General features: G+C 42.5%; 1 protein-coding gene across 1 annotated transcript in view; it reads right to left on the bottom strand.

The window, feature by feature from the left end:
* Nucleotides 1-2677: 2677 nt before the first annotated feature.
* LOC126481754 (carnitine O-palmitoyltransferase 1, liver isoform-like) overlaps nucleotides 2678-21379 on the bottom strand; it is a 151540-nt gene continuing 132838 nt past the window's right edge. Inside the window, exons 8-16 of the mRNA XM_050105712.1 lie at nucleotides 17064-17268; nucleotides 15919-16026; nucleotides 13434-13459; nucleotides 9854-9928; nucleotides 6757-6868; nucleotides 6541-6675; nucleotides 6156-6290; nucleotides 4356-4715; nucleotides 2678-4252 (exon numbers count right to left, since the gene is read on the bottom strand). Of these exons, the coding sequence (XP_049961669.1) occupies nucleotides 4145-4252; nucleotides 4356-4715; nucleotides 6156-6290; nucleotides 6541-6675; nucleotides 6757-6868; nucleotides 9854-9928; nucleotides 13434-13459; nucleotides 15919-16026; nucleotides 17064-17268 (1264 nt within the window). The 3' untranslated portion in view covers nucleotides 2678-4144. The remainder of the gene's footprint in view (nucleotides 4253-4355; nucleotides 4716-6155; nucleotides 6291-6540; nucleotides 6676-6756; nucleotides 6869-9853; nucleotides 9929-13433; nucleotides 13460-15918; nucleotides 16027-17063; nucleotides 17269-21379) is intronic.

The raw sequence follows: 21379 nt of genomic DNA, 5'->3' as shown, positions 1-21379 counted from the left end.
TTGACGACGGTTTTTACGTTGCCTAATTGGAGTCACGACGATAAAGATGTTTTACAGTACTCAGCGTCTCCATGAAACAATGTTACGTCGTAACAACAACCAGGTTCAAATACGAAACGATGTACCTAGATGAAATACAACATTTAGCACTGGAAGAACGTTTATACGAACATCGCCGTACAGCCAGAACAGAACTGAATTCCTGGACGAAGAGTGCTGCTGTTTGTACAACATCGAATATTCCATAATATACAGACATTTCAACCATAAGATATTTCGAGAACCTTCCAGAAACGATAAATAACAAATAATTGGTGTTGGTCGGGTTAGATTTTGCGACCCGCAGTATATCAGCCTGTGACGCTAACCACTACGCTACACTGCCTGCATCACAGCTGACAGCACGATTATACAGTAAGGAGAGGGCATAGATGAAGGTGAGATGGGAGATCCGATACTGAGGGAAGAATTTGATAGAGAACTGAAAGACCAAACTCGTAACAGGGCCCCTGGAGTAGGCTAAGTTCTTTCAGAGCTACTGACATACTTAGGAGAGCAAACCGCTACAAAACTCATCCAGCTTGTTTACAAGATATGTGGAGACAGACGAAACATCCTCAGGCTTCAAGGAGACTCTAATAATTCTCCATATGGCAGCCGCTGGCAGGTATGAATGTTACCGAACTAGCAATTTAATAAGTCGTAACTGCAGAATTCTCACTCCATTCAATTACGCAAGAATGGAAAGACTGGTAGAAGATGACCTCGGGGAAAACCAATTTGGCTTCTAGATGAATTTAGGAAACCACTAGCAATATTGATCCTGTAGTTTACCTGAGAATCTAAGTTTACGGCATTTTTAGATTTAGAGAAAGTTTTTGACAGTGTTGACCGGAATACGCTCTTTGAAGTTATGAAGGCAGCAGTGATAAGCTACAGGAAACGAAGTGTTATTTATAACTTGTGCAGAAACCACACTGCAGTTATAACGCCCAACGGACATGTAAGGGATGCAGAGTTAGTGAGGTAGGGTTGCAGTCTACACTAGATGTTATTCAGTCAGTACATTGAGCAAGCAGTAAAGGATACCGAGGAGAAAATTGGAAAGGGAATAAAATTTCAAAGAAAAGAAATAAAAATTTCATGGTTTGCCGATGACATTTAAATTCTTTCAGAGTCAGGAAAGGACTTGGAAGACATTTAAACGAAACGAAATGTTTCTTGAAAATAAGTTAGAAGATGAACATCAACAACAACGATATAAGGGCACTGGAATGCATCTGAACTCAATCAGGCGATGCTGAAGGAATTAGATCAGGAAACTACACACAGGAAGTAGTGGATGAGATTTGCCAATAGAACAGTGCAATAACTGAGAATGGCGGAAGTAGAGAGCATATAAAATGCAGACTGGCAGATGGGCCCAACAACACGCCGAATGGACCTCTCAGGATTAGCATCAAGCTGTCTTCACCAATGAGTGTCGCTTTTTCTGAAAAAAAAGGAATCTCTTAATATCTAATATAAATTTAATTGATTAGTAAGTTTTTTCTGAACGTATTTGTCTGGAGTGCAGTCTTCTAGGGAAGTGAAAAGTGGACGACAGGCCATACAGACCAGAAGATAAGTGAAGCTTTTGAAATGTGGTACTATGGGAAAGTGCTGAAATTAAATAGGTAGGCCTAGTAACTAATGAAGAGATGACGAAATAAATCTCGGGTGAACAGCCTGGTATGAGTGTGCATAGTGTCCTATGCACACTCATACCAGGCTGTTCACCCGAGATTTATTTCGGCATAAAATACGCCTGGAGAAATTGAAGAATCACATAATGAAGAGTACTGAATGTAACTGGGGAAGATAGAAATTTATGACATAACTTGACTAAAAGAAGGGATCGATTGATAGAGCACTTTCTGAAACATCAAGGAATCGTCAGTTCGGAGGTGGCTGACGGAGGGGGGGGGGAGGGGGGGGGGGGACAAAAATCGTAGTGGTCGACCAAGGGATTAATACTGTAAGCAGATTCAAATGGTTGGAGGTTGTAGTAGTTTTTCGGAGATGAAGAGGATTACACAAGATAGATACGCGCTAAGCTCGGAGAGCTGCATCAAATCAGTCTTCAGAAGGAAAACCAAAATAACATCCAGGATTACGTTGCCATATTTCACTACGAAATCAGATCATTGACGAACTGATGAAAAGCCTCCCTGGAGGCTAATCGAGAGTATTATGGGTAACCACGTTTGAAACTCAGCAGTCGAATGTAATTTGATTTTGGAGACACGCCTATATTACTCCATATTGTTTCAAATGGTTCAAATGGCTCTGAGCACTATGGGACTTAACATCTGAGCTCATCAGTCCCCTAGAACTTAGAACTACTTAAACCTAACTAACCTAAGGACATCACACACATCCATGCCCGAGGCAGGATTCGAACCTGCGACCGTAGCGGTCGCGCGGTTCCAGACTGTAGCGCCTAGAACCGCTCGGCCACACCGGTTGGCCATATTGTTTCATCTTAGTGAAACAAAATATTTACATATTAATGAGAGGCTTTTGTTTGAAGAGCCTAAAGGTAGGAGTGAGAAAGAGACAATAAAAAAGTGAATGTGGAAAGTAAGATGGGAAAAATATGCATTAGGGTTTCACATCTTATGATGTACAACACAGCTGGCGATCCGCATAACTTTTATTCATAGAACCTGGTAACAATTTATTATAAAAGTAACAACTTTACAAATAAATAACACTCTCACTGGATACATCGAGAAAAATATTTTATACCGTCGACAGTAGTTCAGGGTATAACGTAATATTTGTCGGGAATTCAGTTTCTTTCATTGGTCATTGACATTTTTCTAGACTTCTTGTACTGACTGGAGTAAGTTGACTTAGAAAAGAAAATTCTCCATGCAGACTAACTGCAGTGATTGGTGGGTTTGGCGTTGCTCTTCCTGCCACGGAAAACGTAAGCTACTCTGCTGAGCTACCTGAGCTACCGCCATGAAGCTGTTGATCAGTCTGCGGCGGTGGCTAGTACTTCCCTGTGAGTGCTCGCCCCAGCAGCCACGTGTTTTCTGTGGCTTCCGCCCACAGTCACAGAAAATGCTTTCGAACCTCCTTACATGGCACCCGATGAGATCACTGTCCATTTTGTCGGACTGACACGTTCGCCTGCACGGTTACTTTTCACACTCTCCAGCTAGCTTCCGGCACTCATGGTACGGAGACAAAGTCTTTCTCTCGCTGGTCGGCAGCTGCATGTATAGTCGTGGCCACAATCTGTAGTTTCTGCTGCTTTAACTATTACAATTTCTATTTGCAGCAGACGAGGCTCTAAGGAACATCCAAAGCCCCATGCACTCCTCTGCGCCCCAGACGTTTGCACAAGCTTAATTATAGTTTGCAGATTTTTATATTGCCTTGATAATGATATTGGAAGTTACTGCAAAAAATTTCGATAAATGATAAACAGTACTTTTTTCGGCAATAAGTTGCTTTCCTCGACAACCGTATGCAATGAAAATGGTTCGAAGTATGTAGCGTTAGAATTAGTGCTATGTTGCACACGATCTTGAGCATTTTGCCTAGATTGTACTATCCAGATAGCTGTATGACGTCATCCGTCCGGTTCTTAGACTGTTGTACGTAAACGGAAAAAACTGACGCGATATCATACTGAGCTACTGACAAGCTGAGGATCATGTGAGACCAAATATCCCACTGTAGTCTTAGATGGCTCTGCTAGGTATTCAACATTGTTGCAATTGTCTAAAATGTCATTAGCAGCAGGCTGAACAGAACGTGGTCGCAGATGGAGCGGAGCGCTATCAAAAGCGTGATACATATCATTCTAATATATTTGTGCTCTGAAGACAACGACTAAACGAGTTTTGCTTCATACGTCACACGGTTTTCTCCGTGGAAAATCTGCTTGTCTCCAGATACTGAAGGAATACTGTCAATCATCATCGGCAATCGTCATCTGTTTGTTGCTTGACGTTACGTGGTGGAAAAAGTATGTGGATGCGGTATTTTCACAGCGTACAAAAAATAGTTTATTATATACATCCGTAGTGGAACCACGTTTTTTTGCACATTTTCTGATACGTTCACCAATCCAGGACCTTCTCGTACCTCACGTTTTAAAAGCTTTCTTCTCTTTATTTATCTCCTTCCATTGCAGAAACAAATTCCTCATATCCGTAAGAGCGGTTTTGATACCATTACTAAATCTGGTGGAGTCCTGAAAATAGGAGGATGCCAGTGTTAATACATTTTTTTTCTAAAAAGTGCACGTAAATATCCACGACAGTAATACATCTTATACGAAATGTGATGATACTGACCGTTACAGGTGAGCTGCGCTTGCTTGTTACATGGAAGAAGAGTACATCTTCTCCAGAGATGATATAGGAAACTCCGTATCCATCCTTGTCAGTAGGACCAAATCCCCCTGCTGGCGTAATACAGCTGGGAATTTTCCTAGGGTCCGCCTTTCCTATCTGGTTGTGTGGTGTCTGAGAAGTCGACAGTCGCCATGGTTCACTAAGTGCCTCCTGAAGGAATGGAGACTCAGTCTTCAAATACTTTGACAAAACGTATAGGCAGAAAAGATGGCGGTCGACTCCTTTACCACACATGGCGTCTTTGCAGCTTTTTATGTGCACTGCACATGCTGCCTTCAGTAGAGACATCTTCTCTTCCACCTGCACAAGAAAGCTTTGCTGTTATTATGCAGTGTTCCATAATATAATGAACTCTACTGGCTAGATTAACGTAATATAAAAAGGGAAAACGAATTGTCTAAAAATTATCAACATAAATCAAAAACATTGATTAGATCCGTGGTATAACTTCTCCAGAGATGATATAGGAAACACCATATCCATTCTTGTCAGTATAATCCTGTCAGTCGAGAGGACAGCTTCCAGGAAGAAAAATAGGCATTATGGATACTGGTGCCAGAGATTTGTTTCAATGAACGGAGAATGTGTCCTGGAGAATGTTGACATAAACCGAATCGAATATAACCTATTGATCACATTAACAGATTAGACCTGTATATCGAATCGGGTCTCAACACTGTTTTTGACATTGTCGGACAATATGCTACTAACTGAACCATCCCCGGGAAAGGAGAAATGTGAAATCTTAACGCTCCATTCTGTACACAATTTTAATCTCTCAGTGTGATCGTCACTTCTCTGGAGCACTGAATATTCCTCCAGAACACAGAGGTTGTTTACTCAGATGAAAGGAGTTGGCTTCTCAATATTTGACGTGTAGCAGATCTGCAGAATAGTTCCATGAATAATCGAGTGGTAACCGAGGAAAGCGATAACTCAGATGGTAACTATTAGGCCAATGTACCGACCACTTAAGTAAACCATTTTCAAAGAGAATTTCATAATATTTTAGGCGCTTATAATTTATCTAAACGTGTTGGTGTCAGAGTAGAGCAGGTGATTCTAGTTTGCGAGGAAATGTACAATTCTAGTTCGGGCACACAGATTTAGATTTCTGAATTTTCTTAAATCGCACCAAGTGTTTGAAAGAATATTTACTTGAACATCATCATGGTCGATTTTTTCTTTGTCGTCATGTCGCAAAATAAGTGGTCCAAATTAAAAGATCATTAAAAAAGATAATATTCTCGAATATATGTAAGGCACTGATTCACTTGTGATGACTGTGCATATGTTTAGAAGTGAATACTTTATTTTTCACTGGTAGTTATTTCCTGTCATTTGTTTCTTATGAAAGTCTGTACAAATGATAAACTGCGACTATATATTGTCTCTCAATGAACACGATTCATCCCTCACATAAAGCCACCAGTAGGGAACAGAAAATATTAGGGAGAAAACATACGTTAGTGAAGTCTCACGTATGTGGGGGAGGGACTCATAATTTCCAGTGGCCGACAGTTGTCTTCGAAACATGTGTGACTGTTACACTTAATTTTGAAACTGTCCATCTCACAAGAAAAATGTGTAAACACAAGTCATTCTCTGTACTGAAGAAACGCGCATAATGAATATATGCAATGCACAAATATTAATTTCAAAGAGTAATGGCTACAACTATTATAAATGTTAACACAAAACTCAGAAGATGTTGACATTTCGTTAAATGGGGCTACGTACGGAGTAGTTCTTATCCGTCATGGCTTTCACCCAGGCAACAGATTCCATCGTACACGGACGAACGGTTTCTGTCCGGCCTTTAAGATACAACCTCGTCGTCGAAGTCTCGTACGTGAGAGAAAACTTCCCAACGTCCTGTAAAATATTCGATTTTTTAAATTTAACAATGGTTTTCTTAACATGCATTCTAATAGAAGACTAAATATCTCTCAGTTGATTTTGTAACAAACATTAGCATATTTGTTATTACTAAGGCAGAAATTGATACCTTTTAGCTCAGATTTACATGATGTAAGAGGGTATATATAAATAGGTAATTAATGTAGCTTATAATTCTAACTGCTCCTTTTGCCTGTGTCACCGTCTATTGTAGATGTGCACGTACCCTGAAATAAGCCAGTTGTAGGGCCATCTGAATGTATGCGTCAGGACTTACTCCGCACTGTTTGATGAAACCTTTCCCATATGCGTTGTGATGTAGGATCCGTAAGTCTAGATCACTGATGAGTTCGCAAGCAACCTTAAACAACGAAAAAGAAAGAAAGTGAAGAGGTAATTACGTCACACAATTTACTACACCAGAATTTTCGACCTATGTTACCTGGTATGAAGACTCGATAGCATCAACACAATCTTCCAAATCCCATTGCAGTCGTGTTGGTGGAGGAGGAACGACTTTCGGAGTTCCTGCAGTGTGCCCATCTGGCCTATAACTATAACACAGAAAGACTGAATAAATCGAAAGTATCTTAATCTGTATCAAACAGCTATTAAATTCATTATGCGCATATTATCGAATGCAAGTATAAAACGAATATTAAAATGTAGACTTCCATATACACCAGAAACTGTGAATATTCAGACTACAAACAATCAGGATTATTTACATAATTCTGCGATCATCCACACAATATTTACGTACTGTATGCTTCACATACACGTTTAGTTTCAGAATTAGAATTTCTTATAGGACGTACAACAGCTTCCTACAAAATAGGAATTTATACAACTATTCTTGAATTTAATGTTTAAGTATGACGAAATGTTTAAACTCTAACGTTTACACTTGATACATTTGAGTTGAACTTTCTCGTTTCGTTTTGATTTCCTTAACCATCATTATTCTGAGAGGTTTATGTCACCCTTACATACATAATCTTTTCATTTCTATTTACGTCCTGTATCTAACATCCACAGTAATCTATTTTCCAAATTCTAATCTTTTCTGCCGATGCAGTTTCTTCTATTTCATAGTCTACTTGATTTTGAATAGATGCTGGGAAGAGTTTTTCAATTTTTTACTCACCTGCGTTTACAATATCCTTCATTTGGTATCTTAACGGCTCACTGAACTGTTTCGCGTTATGGGAGGATACTAGCGACTGTCCGTCTTGTCTGTCAAACAATAGAAACATTCCCCTGTCCTTGTTCATAACCTCATTATACTTGGTGAGCATCACCACTGTAATGGCATAGTAGTTGCTAATCGCTGTCGTTCCTCTAAAAGTGTCCAGAAAGTTGGGGATGTTTACACCATGTATGTAATATGCTACCTTCGCTTTTGGACAGTAGAATAAATAGTTCGAAGCTGTTGTAAGAACAAGAAACACGGTTGTTTCCGCGGGTAATGAACGAATTCTTCAGTTGACACTCAGCAAGTTAGTCATGTGCTATGACTAGAAAGTTAGTGGGATAACGTAGTAATATCCAGCTTAGGTCGTGTCAATGATTCTGCGAATGTTGTGGTTCCTTTTGGTGACTGGTAAACGCATCTCGGTATTAACTGGAGTCAGGACGGTCACCGTCATACACGTAAGCTCACGGTCTGGTTCAATTTCGATCTGATGCAGCTAATACTTACACTCGCTGCAATGGACACAGTCCTCTCAGGAGTATAGCCCATTTTATTTGCTCCCTTTAGTGGACCACCGTGATGTTTCTGTTTTCATCCACCATTCGATGGCTAGTAATACATGCAGTTGCTTTCCTGGGAAGAGGTGAGTTTTGGGGTTCCGCGGCACCCTTACAGCACAGCGTTACGTTGATCATATTCTATGCCCCGCATTGAGCCTTTCAAGTTAAGCCATCCTCGGCTTATATTTCATCAAGATAATGCCCACAACCCCTGTTACTGCAACACTCATAATTTCCCAGTTGTGGCCTTCATTTAACTCCGCTTGCGTCTGTGTTGATGCGTAGTTGCACTTCAGACGAAGTGAACTGAGCTTTTTGGTCAACCTTTGGTAATACTGAGAAGCAGAGTCATTATTATAGCACAGCTGTGTGATTTCGTATAGGTATTTAATGTCAATATCACTGATGTTTGGTTATGCATAATAAACATGCTACTTGTGATCAGCCGAGGAAAAGCATCTGAATTTTTTTTTAATTCTGAAAAATAAAAGAGAGAAACAAACGATGCATCACGAAGGCATTATTCGAATGGGATGGAAATCGGCAGGTGATTTAATGTTCAGTCAAACAAGTGATTACAATTTCAGACAATTTGGATGATTTATTCAAGAGAAAAAGCTTCACAAACTGAGCAACTCAATAACGCTTTCGGCCACCTCTGACCCCTACGCAAGCATGGCAGTGACTGACAGACTTATTGCATGTCCTCCTGAGGGATACCGTGCCAACCAACTGAGCCGTTAGGTAATCAAAATCCCGAGTTGTTTGGAGGGTTCTGCCTATAATTCTCCAAACATTCTCAACTTGGGAGAGATCCGGCGACCTTACTGACAAAGATACGGTTTTCCAGGCATGAAGACAAGGAGTAGAAACTCTCGCCTGTGCGGGTGAACAATATCTTGGTGAAATGTAAGCCCAGAATGCCTGCAATGAAGGGCAACAAAATGGTGCGTAGAATACTGTTGACGTACTGCTATGCTGTAAGGGTGCCGCAAATGACTACCAAAGTGGTCTCATTATGGAAAGAAATGACACCCCAGACCATCACTCCCGGCTGTCGTGCCATATGGTGCTCGGCAGTCAGTGTGGTATCCGACCGCTGTCTGGGCCGTCTCCTGGTACGTAGTTAGCCTGGAAACTCATTGGCTGGAGTTGAGTTGTCTTCAGTGGTGAGACTCACTTCGAACTGAAGCCCCGATGACCAGCGAAGATGTGTCTGGAGATGCCCTGGACAATGTTGGTATAACAACCTGATTGTCTCCCGCCATACAGCCCGACAACCAGGAGTGCCATTTCTTTTCATAGTAGGACCCCCTTGGTTGATATCCGTGACACCCTTAGAGCACACCGGTACGTCGACGACATTCTACGCCCAGTTTTGTTTCTCTTTATGGAAAGTCACTCGGGGTTTACATTTCAGCAAGATAATGCTCAGCCGCACACGTCGATTTTGACGATGTAGCGCTCCAATTGGACGGAATTTGGCCCTCAGGAGGACATTCAACAACTCTGTCAATCAACCTCAAGCCGAATAACTGCTTACATAGGGAGCACCAGAGGTGACCAACGCTTTGTGAGGCTCTTTGTCTGAATAATTTTCTGAAACTGTAAGCTTGTCTGTTCATTTACATCACGTATACTGCCACTCTCTTTGTGGTGTGTCGTCTTTTTCGGTCTTTTCTTTTATCTTAGAGTATATATACAATGCAAAAATGGTCCAATTTCAACCATGTAAACTAGAAATAAAGAACAGAACGGTAATTTCATATAAAGTCATGCCTTACTATGATTTGTCTCTTGGCAGCACCTCTGCTTGTAACACGTATTCCCATGTCTGGGCCATTGCTGCACCATCCGCTCTGTGAAAAGAAGCAGTGATTACATCGTATGAACTGAATTAGCATCGCAAATGAATACATGACTAGACTTAGAGCGAGAAAATAGTGAACACAAACACTTACTTCAGTAATCACCTATAAAAGCAGTTTGAGAGATTTCTTTGTCTAAAAGATATGATTGTCTAACGTAGTTGTTTTTTTCTTCTTCCACAAAGTTTGTGTTAAACAACAGTACACGTTAACTTGACAGTTAGTCAGACTGATAAAAATAAAACCACAGCTATTACACTCCAAAATACGGCTGTCACAGCGTCCATTAATTCTTTAATAAATGCATCCACGACAAGCTTGTTTGGTTTGTGCAATTTGTTTTTGACGTTTATTGTGATCTCACATTTCAGGATAATTAGAAGGAAGGGAACACGGGCCTCTGCTGTTTGAGATCATCCCCGACATCGAGCTCATAAGCGTCATAGTGCCAGCTCGTACTAAATAAAGATTTCGAAATGAATCGATATGGTCTGGTAGGAATCATCACGGAATCAGAATGCACTGACATAAGCAAACCACGTAAGAGCTAAAACTGTATGATCGTAGCCAATGGAACCGCCTTTCTCCTGAATAGAAGCCAGTTGTCAACAACTGCACTGGCTTGCTCAATGGAAGAAAAATCGTATGAAAGAAAAGACATTTCAATATCGACGTGAACTGTACTTACGAGAAAGTCCTCCATAGGTACTAGATTCTCTCCTTTACTTTTTTTTCATGTAGAGTTATCTGAAAACGGAGACGTCCATTGCTTATCTTGACAAAAACACTGGTTTGCTTGCATGCGAAAAATATGTATCCTGTGTCCCAAATGCTTTACTCATTGTTTCCTATTTTATTTCTACATGATATTTTAAGTACGTTTGATCATTTTTTTATAGAAGTCACTAAATCCTATGATCCTAGCGAAGCTGAAAGAAAATACGAGACATAAGAAGCAGAGAGAAGTACTCTTTTAGCTTATCATTCAACAAGAAAGCAAACAATTTCACGACTTCTTAATAACACTGCAAACCACCAATATTCATTAAAGACATCTGTGCCATACTCTTTTCCATCTGACATATCGTACATAGGTCAAAGTCAGACAATGGCAGGCGACCTGTCTCAATACCCCGCCGCAAAAATAATGAGAGAAACAATATGGCACACATCAAATGAATTCGCAATTGCGAATAAGGGTGACTATCAGCTGTAGAATGGAATGACGACAATGAAAATTTGTGCCGGACCGGGAATCGAACCCGGATTTCGCGCTTATCGCGAGCTACTCACTGCCAGACCTAAACTTCCATATGTCGTCAACCAAATCAATATGAGGACGAGTCCTAACAAACTTGTACTTTGCAGTGACAGCTAAATGAAGCATCGTCTCACCAACAAACAAAGGTAAACCATCTCCCGGTGCCGTCCACTACTCTTCCGAATGCCTCTTGTGGCATTCTGGTTTCTGGCAGCCTCACTCCGTGTCCTGTCCAAATGATTCTACTCTATTTCATTTAGTTCACGATAATGCAAACCCAGTGTTGCACCCTGCTTTTCACTTGGTTTTGCCCTTTCCTTACAGTAATATTGATGGTGTTGAGACAACAACCAGCCACAAATTTATTTTCAGTTCCTTTATTCAGAGGGTACCGTTACCGGTTTCGAATCGTTATGACTCATCTTCAGGCGGTTTTCATGCAAAACGCACCACATGTTGTAATGAAAGCATGAAAACCGCCTGAAGATGAATCATAACGATTCGAAACCGGTAACGGTACCCTTTGAATAAAGGAACTGAAAATAAATTTTTAGGTGGTTGCTGTCTCAATACTACCAACATTTGTCTTCAAATAACAGCCACGGTCTCCAACTATGTCATCATATGACAAAATTGCATAAAGTAATATTACTTTTTTGTTTTTCCGTAGCCTCCCTCAGCATTCGACAATGAAACTGGTTTTTGTAAGTTAGAACAGCTGTCTATAATAAAATTATTTGGTGATCTCTTGCGGAAAATTGTATTATTTTACATGCATGTTCCGTCAATGTGAATTATCTCAATGTATTAGTTTTGTAGTGAAACGATACTTCACTTAGCCATTCCTGCAGAGACCCTGTTTCCGAGGTCCGGTACCCACAGTGATTTAGCATAGTGGCAACGTTGATGCCCCCATTGTTCTCGTGCTGAGGTTGCCTGCCATTGTCTAGCTCGGAAGCATGTGTTGTCTGTCAGTTCGGAAACTGCCCAGTGCGGGCAGCTTTAATGAATGCTGGTCGGCGAACACTGTAAAGAACATCGTGAAGGACCCTGAGCTTGACACCTCACTGAGCGTGCAGATATTAATAGTGACACTTCGCTCTACCGCCACTATGTAGTGCATGTCCAAACTTTGGAATCTAATCCTTGGCAATGACGCACAATCCGACTGTAAGAACCCGCACGTATCTCGTTTCCCCTAGCTGGCCCAAACTGTGGCGATCGGAAAATGCATTCAACAGCAAACTGGAACCAGATGCCCAGTGATCGATTTATATAGAACCTCGTGAACTCTACATATCGATGATGTGACATGACGTGACCTCGTCAAAACATTATTAAAAGAAGATGGAATAAAACTCGATAATTTTTTTACTTCTTTCGTATGAATAATTGCACACGTTATTTCAATGCGTTCAACCAATAAATAATATCCGGCAAAGCTGCAACTGACAGCAAACTATAGGGCAGTCGCCCGTTAGTCTGAACGTCTTTACATCGCAAGTTTCACTTGCACTTTCCATTTGGTGATCAATAAATGTGGATGAAAGAATTCCAGAAATCGGCCAGCTGGAGTATGAAAACCAACAAATACATCTCAAGGACCACACACATGTGATAAAAGCGCTGGAAATCGTAACACCGAATGATACATTCACAGTACGGAACTCGTGCAACAAAAGTTGCTTCTAACCTAAAAAGCAAGAGAAAAACACGACGGGATGTAATATAGCAGCATATTATATCTACCACATAATACGTTTATTGTATGTATAAAAGGAAACACGTATTTCAGGCCACTGATGATGCTTCCAGAATAAAAGAAGCGAAACGTGTATGGCAATAAACCAATTGCCTTCATTTAGTTGCATAGACGGTACATACCTCCAAGAATTTAGAGCAACTAAAGGAAAGTCGGAAAACAGAAAAAAATTACGATAATAATTTTCAGTTAAATAAAAGTATGTAGTGAGTACAGACTCGCGTATTTCACAATATACTGAATCTGTAAGTAAATTTTGCGTGACATATGTCTGTTTTCATCTGCACCAGAGTAAATAAATGCTGATAGTTGCTTTATCTCCTAAACCTTGTGAGAAGTGTCTCATCAGTAATACGGCACAGAAAATCCATTTACAATTTCTACGACATGTACAGCAACAAATATGTTATCTCATACAGTTGCGCTTGTATCTGTATTTGTACTTTGGCAGCCTCCTGGCTAAAAAGACTTACCCTGTATGTTCTGCATTGAATCCGGCCTGAAACGGAAAAAAGATAATTTCATTAACTCGCTTAAGGAAAAACACTCCTGAAAAGTGAAATATATGCCTCTGAACTACATTCAAAATGTTCAAATGTGTGTGAAATCTTATGGGACTTAACTGATAAGGTCATCAGTCCCTAAGCTTACACACTACTCAACCTAAACTATCCAAGGACAAACACACACACCCATGCCCGAGGGAGGGCTCGAACCTCCGCCGGGACCAGCCTCACAGTCCAAGATTGCAGCGCCTTAAACCGCTCGGCTAATCCCGCGCAGCTGGACTACATTGATAAACTGTTTTTTAATCCAGGTATACCTTGAATGTCTGTATTTTCTTATGATGGTATTATTTTTCTCATTCTGTGTGTTATGCTTTCTGGTACGAATCTCGACTGCATCTTAGACTCTATCAGTTTCCTCTTCAATTTCTTTCGCCAGTGATATAAAATTGTAGAGATATGAGCAATATACTAATGTGTATAACAATATTCTGACTCATAGGCTGATGCACTGACACGACACACGATAGATCAATAGAATATTAAATGAGAATGTGTTGGGTAAAAGATGAAGACATTTGGAGTCGATTGATGTAGGTGCTTGGAAAATGAAGAAAATGTGCAAGGAAATTAAGTGTGATATACACTCCTGGAAATGGAAAAAAGAACACATTGACACCGGTGTGTCAGACCCACCATACTTGCTCCGGACACTGCGAGAGGGCTGTACAAGCAATGATCACACGCACGGCACAGCGGACACACCAGGAACCGCGGTGTTGGCCGTCGAATGGCGCTAGCTGTGCAGCATTTGTGCACCGCCGCCGTCAGTGTCAGCCAGTTTGCCGTGGCATACGGAGCTCCATCGCAGTCTTTAACACTGGTAGCATGCCGCGACAGCGTGGACATGAACCGTATGTGCAGTTGACGGACTTTGAGCGAGGGCGTATAGTGGGCATGCGGGAGGCCGGGTGGACGTACCGCCGAATTGCTCAACACGTGGGGCGTGAGGTCTCCACAGTACATCGATGTTGTCGCCAGTGGTCGGCGGAAGGTGCACGTGCCCGTCGACCTGGGACCGGACCGCAGCGACGCACGGATGCACGCCAAGACCGTAGGATCCTACGCAGTGCCGTGGGGGACCGCACCGCCACTTCCCAGCAAATTAGGGACACTGTTGCTCCTGGGGTATCGGCGAGGACCATTCGCAACCGCCTCCATGAAGCTGGGCTACGGTCCCGCACACCGTTAGGCCGTCTTCCGCTCACGCCCCAACATCGTGCAGCCCGCCTCCAGTGGTGTCGCGAAGGGCGTGAATGGAGGGACGAATGGAGACGTGTCGTCTTCAGCGATGAGAGTCGCTTCTGCCTTGGTGCCAATGATGGTCGTATGCGTGTTTGGCGCCGTGCAGCTGAGTGCCACAATCAGGACTGCATACGACCGAGGCACACAGGGCCAACACCCGGCATCATGGTGTGGGGAGCGATCTCCTACGCTGGCCGTACACCACTGGTGATCGTCGAGGGGACACTGAATAGTGCACGGTACATCCAAACCGTCATCGAACCCATCGTTCTACCATTCCTAGACCGGCAAGGGAACTTGCTGTTCCAACAGGACAATGCACGTCCGCATGTATCCCGTGCCACCCAACGTGCTCTAGAAGGTGTAAGTCAACTACCCTGGCCAGCAAGATCTCCGGATCTGTCCCCCATTGAGCATGTTTGGGACTGGATGAAGCGTCGTCTCACGCTGTCTGCACGTCCAGCACGAACGCTGGTCCAACTGAGGCGCCAGGTGGAAATGGCAAGGCAAGCCGTTCCACAGGACTACATCCAGCATCTCTACGATCGTCTCCATGGGAGAATAGCAGCCTGCATTGCTGCGAAAGGTGGATATACACTGTACTAGTGCCGACATTGTGCATGCTCTGTTGCCTGTGTCTATGTGCCTGTGGTTCTGTCAGTGTGATCATGTGATGTATCTGACCCCAGGAATGTGTCAATAAAGTTTCCCCTTCCTGGGACAATGAATTCACGGTGTTCTTATTTCAATTTCCAGGAGGGTATTTTAAAGAGGAGAAAGTTTAATAGAAACTTAGCTAAAAAAGGAAAAATACATTATATGAGATAGTGAGATGATGTTAGACCTGACCAGCAGCATCATCCTCATGGAACATTTAATTCCAGGAGAACGTTCTCTTAAAGGAAACACATTGACAGATGTTACAAACAGTAATTACAACCCTCGTTGCAGCACGAAGAATAATGGCGCACACGGCTGTAGATAACGTCCTCATTTGGAGCATCAGAGGAATGCCGCTGTCCCTTAAATGTTTTGAACTAGTGTCTCTGAATGATAAAGTATTCTCTACCTAAGTCGTGTGTAGCAAAAACATAATGACTTCTGCTTCTACTATCAATAAATTTACTGATATCCGAAACATACTTACATGTCCGTTGGATCCAATGACAAGAGTGATTGACTTGTCAAACCATCGATCATAACCTTTCCCGTGAAAGCCAACTCGGCCGAAATTCTCAAGTTTCCTTGGATCATTCTGAAACACGACGTACCAATGCACATAAAATTAAGAAATCTTTCGAAGTAATGCGATTAATTGTATACAGGAGCCGTGCTAAGAACTTATAGGATAAAGTGAAATGATAATCAATAGAAGGCGCAGAAGCATTTGGAAACCTTTTACCGAAACCTAGATTTCACTCAGCAGACAAACCAGTAAGCTGAGCAGGAATTCTCTTATTCTGTGGTGAGTAGTATGGTTCCTTGTTTGCTGCAATCACATCTGCACGTGTTAATTCAGACTGGCAGTCCACACACTACACTATTAATCTTTGGGCAGGGCTTTCACGGAACTGGCGAAATTTGCCTCTGATACAATCCAAGCAAAGTTTCAACATACCTCGGAATAAATAGAGAAAAGTAAGATCTCAGCCTTGTACCTCAGCGAAGCGGAAACCGAAAGCTGGGAGGAAGAGGGGAGAGGGTAGTCGGGCCAATGCGGGATATGGTAAAGTATTGCGACTTATGAGGCAGCATTCTACACTTGGGTAACTGAAACGTCTTAAATGAATTTTACAAAGGACAAAAGACTCATCTCTTGAGGTTTTTTCCGGTGTATCAGAATCTCACCTCTTGTTGCGACTTAATCTTAAGTCTTTCAAAGATAAAGTAACCATATACTCCTCGATTTCACGTAGATCAGACATTTAGTTGGGAAAGTAGAGACCTTAAAAATGCGAGATCGAGATTTCATTTGCCAAAACTCTGTGAAGACCACAGTGAGCCAGAAAAAATATTTCATCTTAATGCATGTAGCCGTATGAGCATGGAACTTAACAAAAACAAAAGAAGCCACATATCGTTTTTCAGCCTCATTTTTTAGAATATTAATTAACAACAATATACTGTATCTCTAGACTAAAACCTAAATGCTTTTCTTTCTTTCGATTATAACAGAGTGCGTCGTAAATATACTTATAGTAGTTATTGGTAACTGAAGCTCTTGCGATTCACGAGGAGGCGTTACCAGGCTTAGATAATAGTGACGCTAATTCATTTTGTTACTCAGTTTACCTCGTCGAACTCGAGTGGACCGTCATCGAGCGCAACGAAAAACGCAGCCGTTTCTATGTCCTCCAGAGACTGCTGATTGACTCCGTAGGAGAAGAACTTTTGGCGGATTCTTGACCAATGAGGTCTGTCCCCAGCAGTCAGAGCCGCGACCTTCTCTTCGCCAATAGCTGGAAGACTCCTATCCTGCAGAATCTGTATTATCTGCCTGAAAGAGAGAAAGATTTGCAATTATAAACGAATAGAACGCTTCCAGAAGTCATTTTACATATAATTAGTTACGTAAGTGATCAAACACAGTAAAACTTCTTGCCATGAGAAATTCCAGCGACTGTCAAACTTAAACTCAACGACGATGTAAAAATTAAAATTCATAACATTATTAATACAGCAAACTAAACAAAAATGTTTAAACAGAACCCCATGTAATCAGTCTAAAAGAAAATAGAACAACTTAGGAAATAGTGTCAATGATACATCTATGGAATGAACATATAGAGATTTTAAATTACTTCTCTATGGAAATAAGAGACCAAGGGCGACCTCGAAAGAGATGGAGCCATTAGTTTCACATTTGGAGCTAGAATTGATGTACGGGTTCAGTCCCTGTCAGTTGATGACAATGAACATTTCCAACAAAAGAAAAGTAAAAGAAGTACCGTACTTGTAACAGCTGTTTTATGCCATATATTCAAAAGATTCCTGCCGTAATTTATCCTAAAGTTAAAAATCATTTCAAACAACTACCACTCATTTTCACATGTTCTTTTAGCTCGAAATTGCTCAATGCAGTGGTATCATTACAACAAGATTTGAACGCGTCCTGCCCATAACATATGAAACTGTTAAAAAATATGTACTATGCCCCATCGAGGCAGACATACACTCCTGGAAATTGAAATAAGAACACCGTGAATTCATTGTCCCAGGAAGGGGAAACTTTATTGACACATTCCTGGGGTCAGATACATCACATGATCACACTGACAGAACCACAGGCACATAGACACAGGCAACAGAGCATGCACAATGTCGGCACTAGTACAGTGTATATCCACCTTTCGCAGCAATGCAGGCTGCTATTCTCCCATGGAGACGATCGTAGAGATGCTGGATGTAGTCCTGTGGAACGGCTTGCCTTGCCATTTCCACCTGGCGCCTCAGTTGGACCAGCGTTCGTGCTGGACGTGCAGACAGCGTGAGACGACGCTTCATCCAGTCCCAAACATGCTCAATGGGGGACAGATCCGGAAATCTTGCTGGCCAGGGTAGTTGACTTACACCTTCTAGAGCACGTTGGGTGGCACGGGATACATGCGGACGTGCATTGTCCTGTTGGAACAGCAAGTTCCCTTGCCGGTCTAGGAATGGTAGAACGATGGGTTCGATGACGGTTTGGATGTACCGTGCACTATTCAGTGTCCCCTCGACGATCACCAGTGGTGTACGGCCAGCGTAGGAGATCGCTCCCCACACCATGATGCCGGGTGTTGGCCCTGTGTGCCTCGGTCGTATGCAGTCCTGATTGTGGCACTCAGCTGCACGGCGCCAAACACGCATACGACCATCATTGGCACCAAGGCAGAAGCGACTCTCATCGCTGAAGACGACACGTCTCCATTCGTCCCTCCATTCACGCCCTTCGCGACACCACTGGAGGCGGGCTGCACGATGTTGGGGCGTGAGCGGAAGACGGCCTAACGGTGTGCGGGACCGTAGCCCAGCTTCATGGAGGCGGTTGCGAATGGTCCTCGCCGATACCCCAGGAGCAACAGTGTCCCTAATTTGCTGGGAAGTGGCGGTGCGGTCCCCCACGGCACTGCGTAGGATCCTACGGTCTTGGCGTGCATCCGTGCGTCGCTGCGGTCCGGTCCCAGGTCGACGGGCACGTGCACCTTCCGCCGACCACTGGCGACAACATCGATGTACTGTGGAGACCTCACGCCCCACGTGTTGAGCAATTCGGCGGTACGTCCACCCGGCCTCCCGCATGCCCACTATACGCCCTCGCTCAAAGTCCGTCAACTGCACATACGGTTCATGTCCACGCTGTCGCGGCATGCTACCAGTGTTAAGGACTGCGATGGAGCTCCGTATGCCACGGCAAACTGGCTGACACTGACGGCGGCGGTGCACAAATGCTGCACAGCTAGCGCCATTCGACGGCCAACACCGCGGTTCCTGGTGTGTCCGCTGTGCCGTGCGTGTGATCATTGCTTGTACAGCCATCTCGCAGCGTCCGGAGCAAGTATGGTCGGTCTGACACACCGGTGTCAATGTGTTCTTTTTTCCATTTCCAGGAGTGTATATCGAGAAAGCCAGCCTGTCATAAATATTCGAATTAATGTAACTAAATCTGTATTTAAGAATTTAAATGCATCTCAGTCAGATATTCGTTTACTGGTGCAAACGAGAACGAGGTACTTGTAAATCTAACTGCCTAACATATCAACTGGAAGTAATACAAATAACCTCCAAGTAAATGGATGAGAATAACGAAGAAAATAGTGATAGAACAGCAAACAACGGAAGATAACATTCTGCCGGTGCTGACTTTATATCTATGAAAAAGATAGAAATATTTGGAATTTAGTTTTAATTAAGAAAAAGCTACAGAACTAATTAGAAATTAACAGAAGAAGAATACGAATTCTTAAATCCACCGATTACGTGATTAATGATGTTCTTAACAAAAGTAATCAAGAAGTCTCGTGAGAACAGAAGTATATTTGCTGAACTTGGACGAATACTTGAGGAAGGTACAACAGGTTACCGTAAGGGGAAACACATGTAAATATTGTCCGCTAAGAGTAATGGGTTACAAAAATTAAATAAATCTATTTTCCATAGAAGGAAAAACGTGCTGTTAGTACACATTTAATGGAAGGAAGCATTTTTAGGGGTACAACTTGGTGAACATTGAGCTAATTTACGTTCACTGTGAGATGGCATCTACCGAACTGTAGTAAAAGAAAGTCAGTTATCAAAGAAGTATGTCCCTCAAAACAGAGTGACCAATAAAGGAATCTATTTTGTTCTTGTAGCAACCGATGCTATTTAATATACAAAGTTATATAAGGATATTTATTGTACGCACACCCTTACCTTCAGAAGCTGTGTTTCGGAACATTAAAGCACCTGAAAATACAGAAGAATGAAGATACCGCCTTTTCAAATGATAGCTCTTCTCGATGTTCCAGCATTACACGATGCACATATTCCTCTAATGTGGCTTACATAGAACAGGCTTCCCCAACTTGTCTCTTACTGCCTTTATATGGAGACCAGCTTCAAGGTAGTAAAAACTACATGCATATTACGCTTATTCATTTTATACGAGATCTGGATTCGAGGCTAGGCGGGTGAATGTCAATTAAAGAAATATTATCGATCGTAAAAACGAGAACAACGAAAAATATTACCCACACACGGAGATTACACAGCCCAAAAAAATTAGCGAAGCATCCAGAAGACATGGTTGAATGCCTAAGTAATTTCGTAACTCCTACACACCATCGGCGGGTATGTAAATGATTAGAACTGGAATTCTCTGTGGCAAGTAGAACGGCTTCGAGAGTGCTTTAGTCAGCGCCATAAGTTGAATAATCTTTGTACAAGACACGGAAATGCGACGCAATCGCGTGAGACAGCGTTATGAGCACCTGACAGGATTCAGAAAGGGCCTCCATTTGGCCGGCTGGTTGAATCGAGCAATATCTGTGGTGCATTCGGAAGTGACGGTAGCTCGATACTGGACTGTATACAAAGGCGAGGGCAGGCATACTCGTCGTCAGGGTTCCAGTACACCACGTCTTACGACCAAAAAGTTAAGATGGCTCTGAGCACTATGGGACTTAACATCTGAGGTTATGAGTCCCTTAGACTTACAACTACTTAAACCTAACGAACATAAGGACATCACACACATCCATGTCCGAGGCAGGATTCGAACCCGCGACCGTAGCAGCAGCGCGGTTCCGAACTGAAGCGCCTAGAACCGCTTTGCCACAGTGGCCGGCCCACCAAAAGGAAGGATCGCCGTATTGTTCACCAAGCACATCGTACCCTCTTCGCATCTGCGCCTGCTGTCCGAGAACAGGTAATGGACTTCCTATAACACTGTGTGTCATCCCACACAGAGACTGGCAGCAACACAACGGAATTACCACCCATGTGTAGGCTACCCTTAACATCACAACAGAAACGGCTGCTTCTGGATGGGTGCCGTGAGTGGGAAGCATGAATTGCTGGTGAATGGCGTTGCATTGTTTTCAGCGATGTTCTACACTATCCCGGATGATCATTCACCGGTTAGTATG

Source organism: Schistocerca serialis, chromosome 1 (assembly GCF_023864345.2).
Source record: "Schistocerca serialis cubense isolate TAMUIC-IGC-003099 chromosome 1, iqSchSeri2.2, whole genome shotgun sequence".
In the NCBI taxonomy this organism is placed as follows: Eukaryota; Metazoa; Arthropoda; class Insecta; order Orthoptera; family Acrididae; genus Schistocerca; species Schistocerca serialis.
This window is presented reverse-complemented; position numbering and strand designations above follow the sequence as displayed.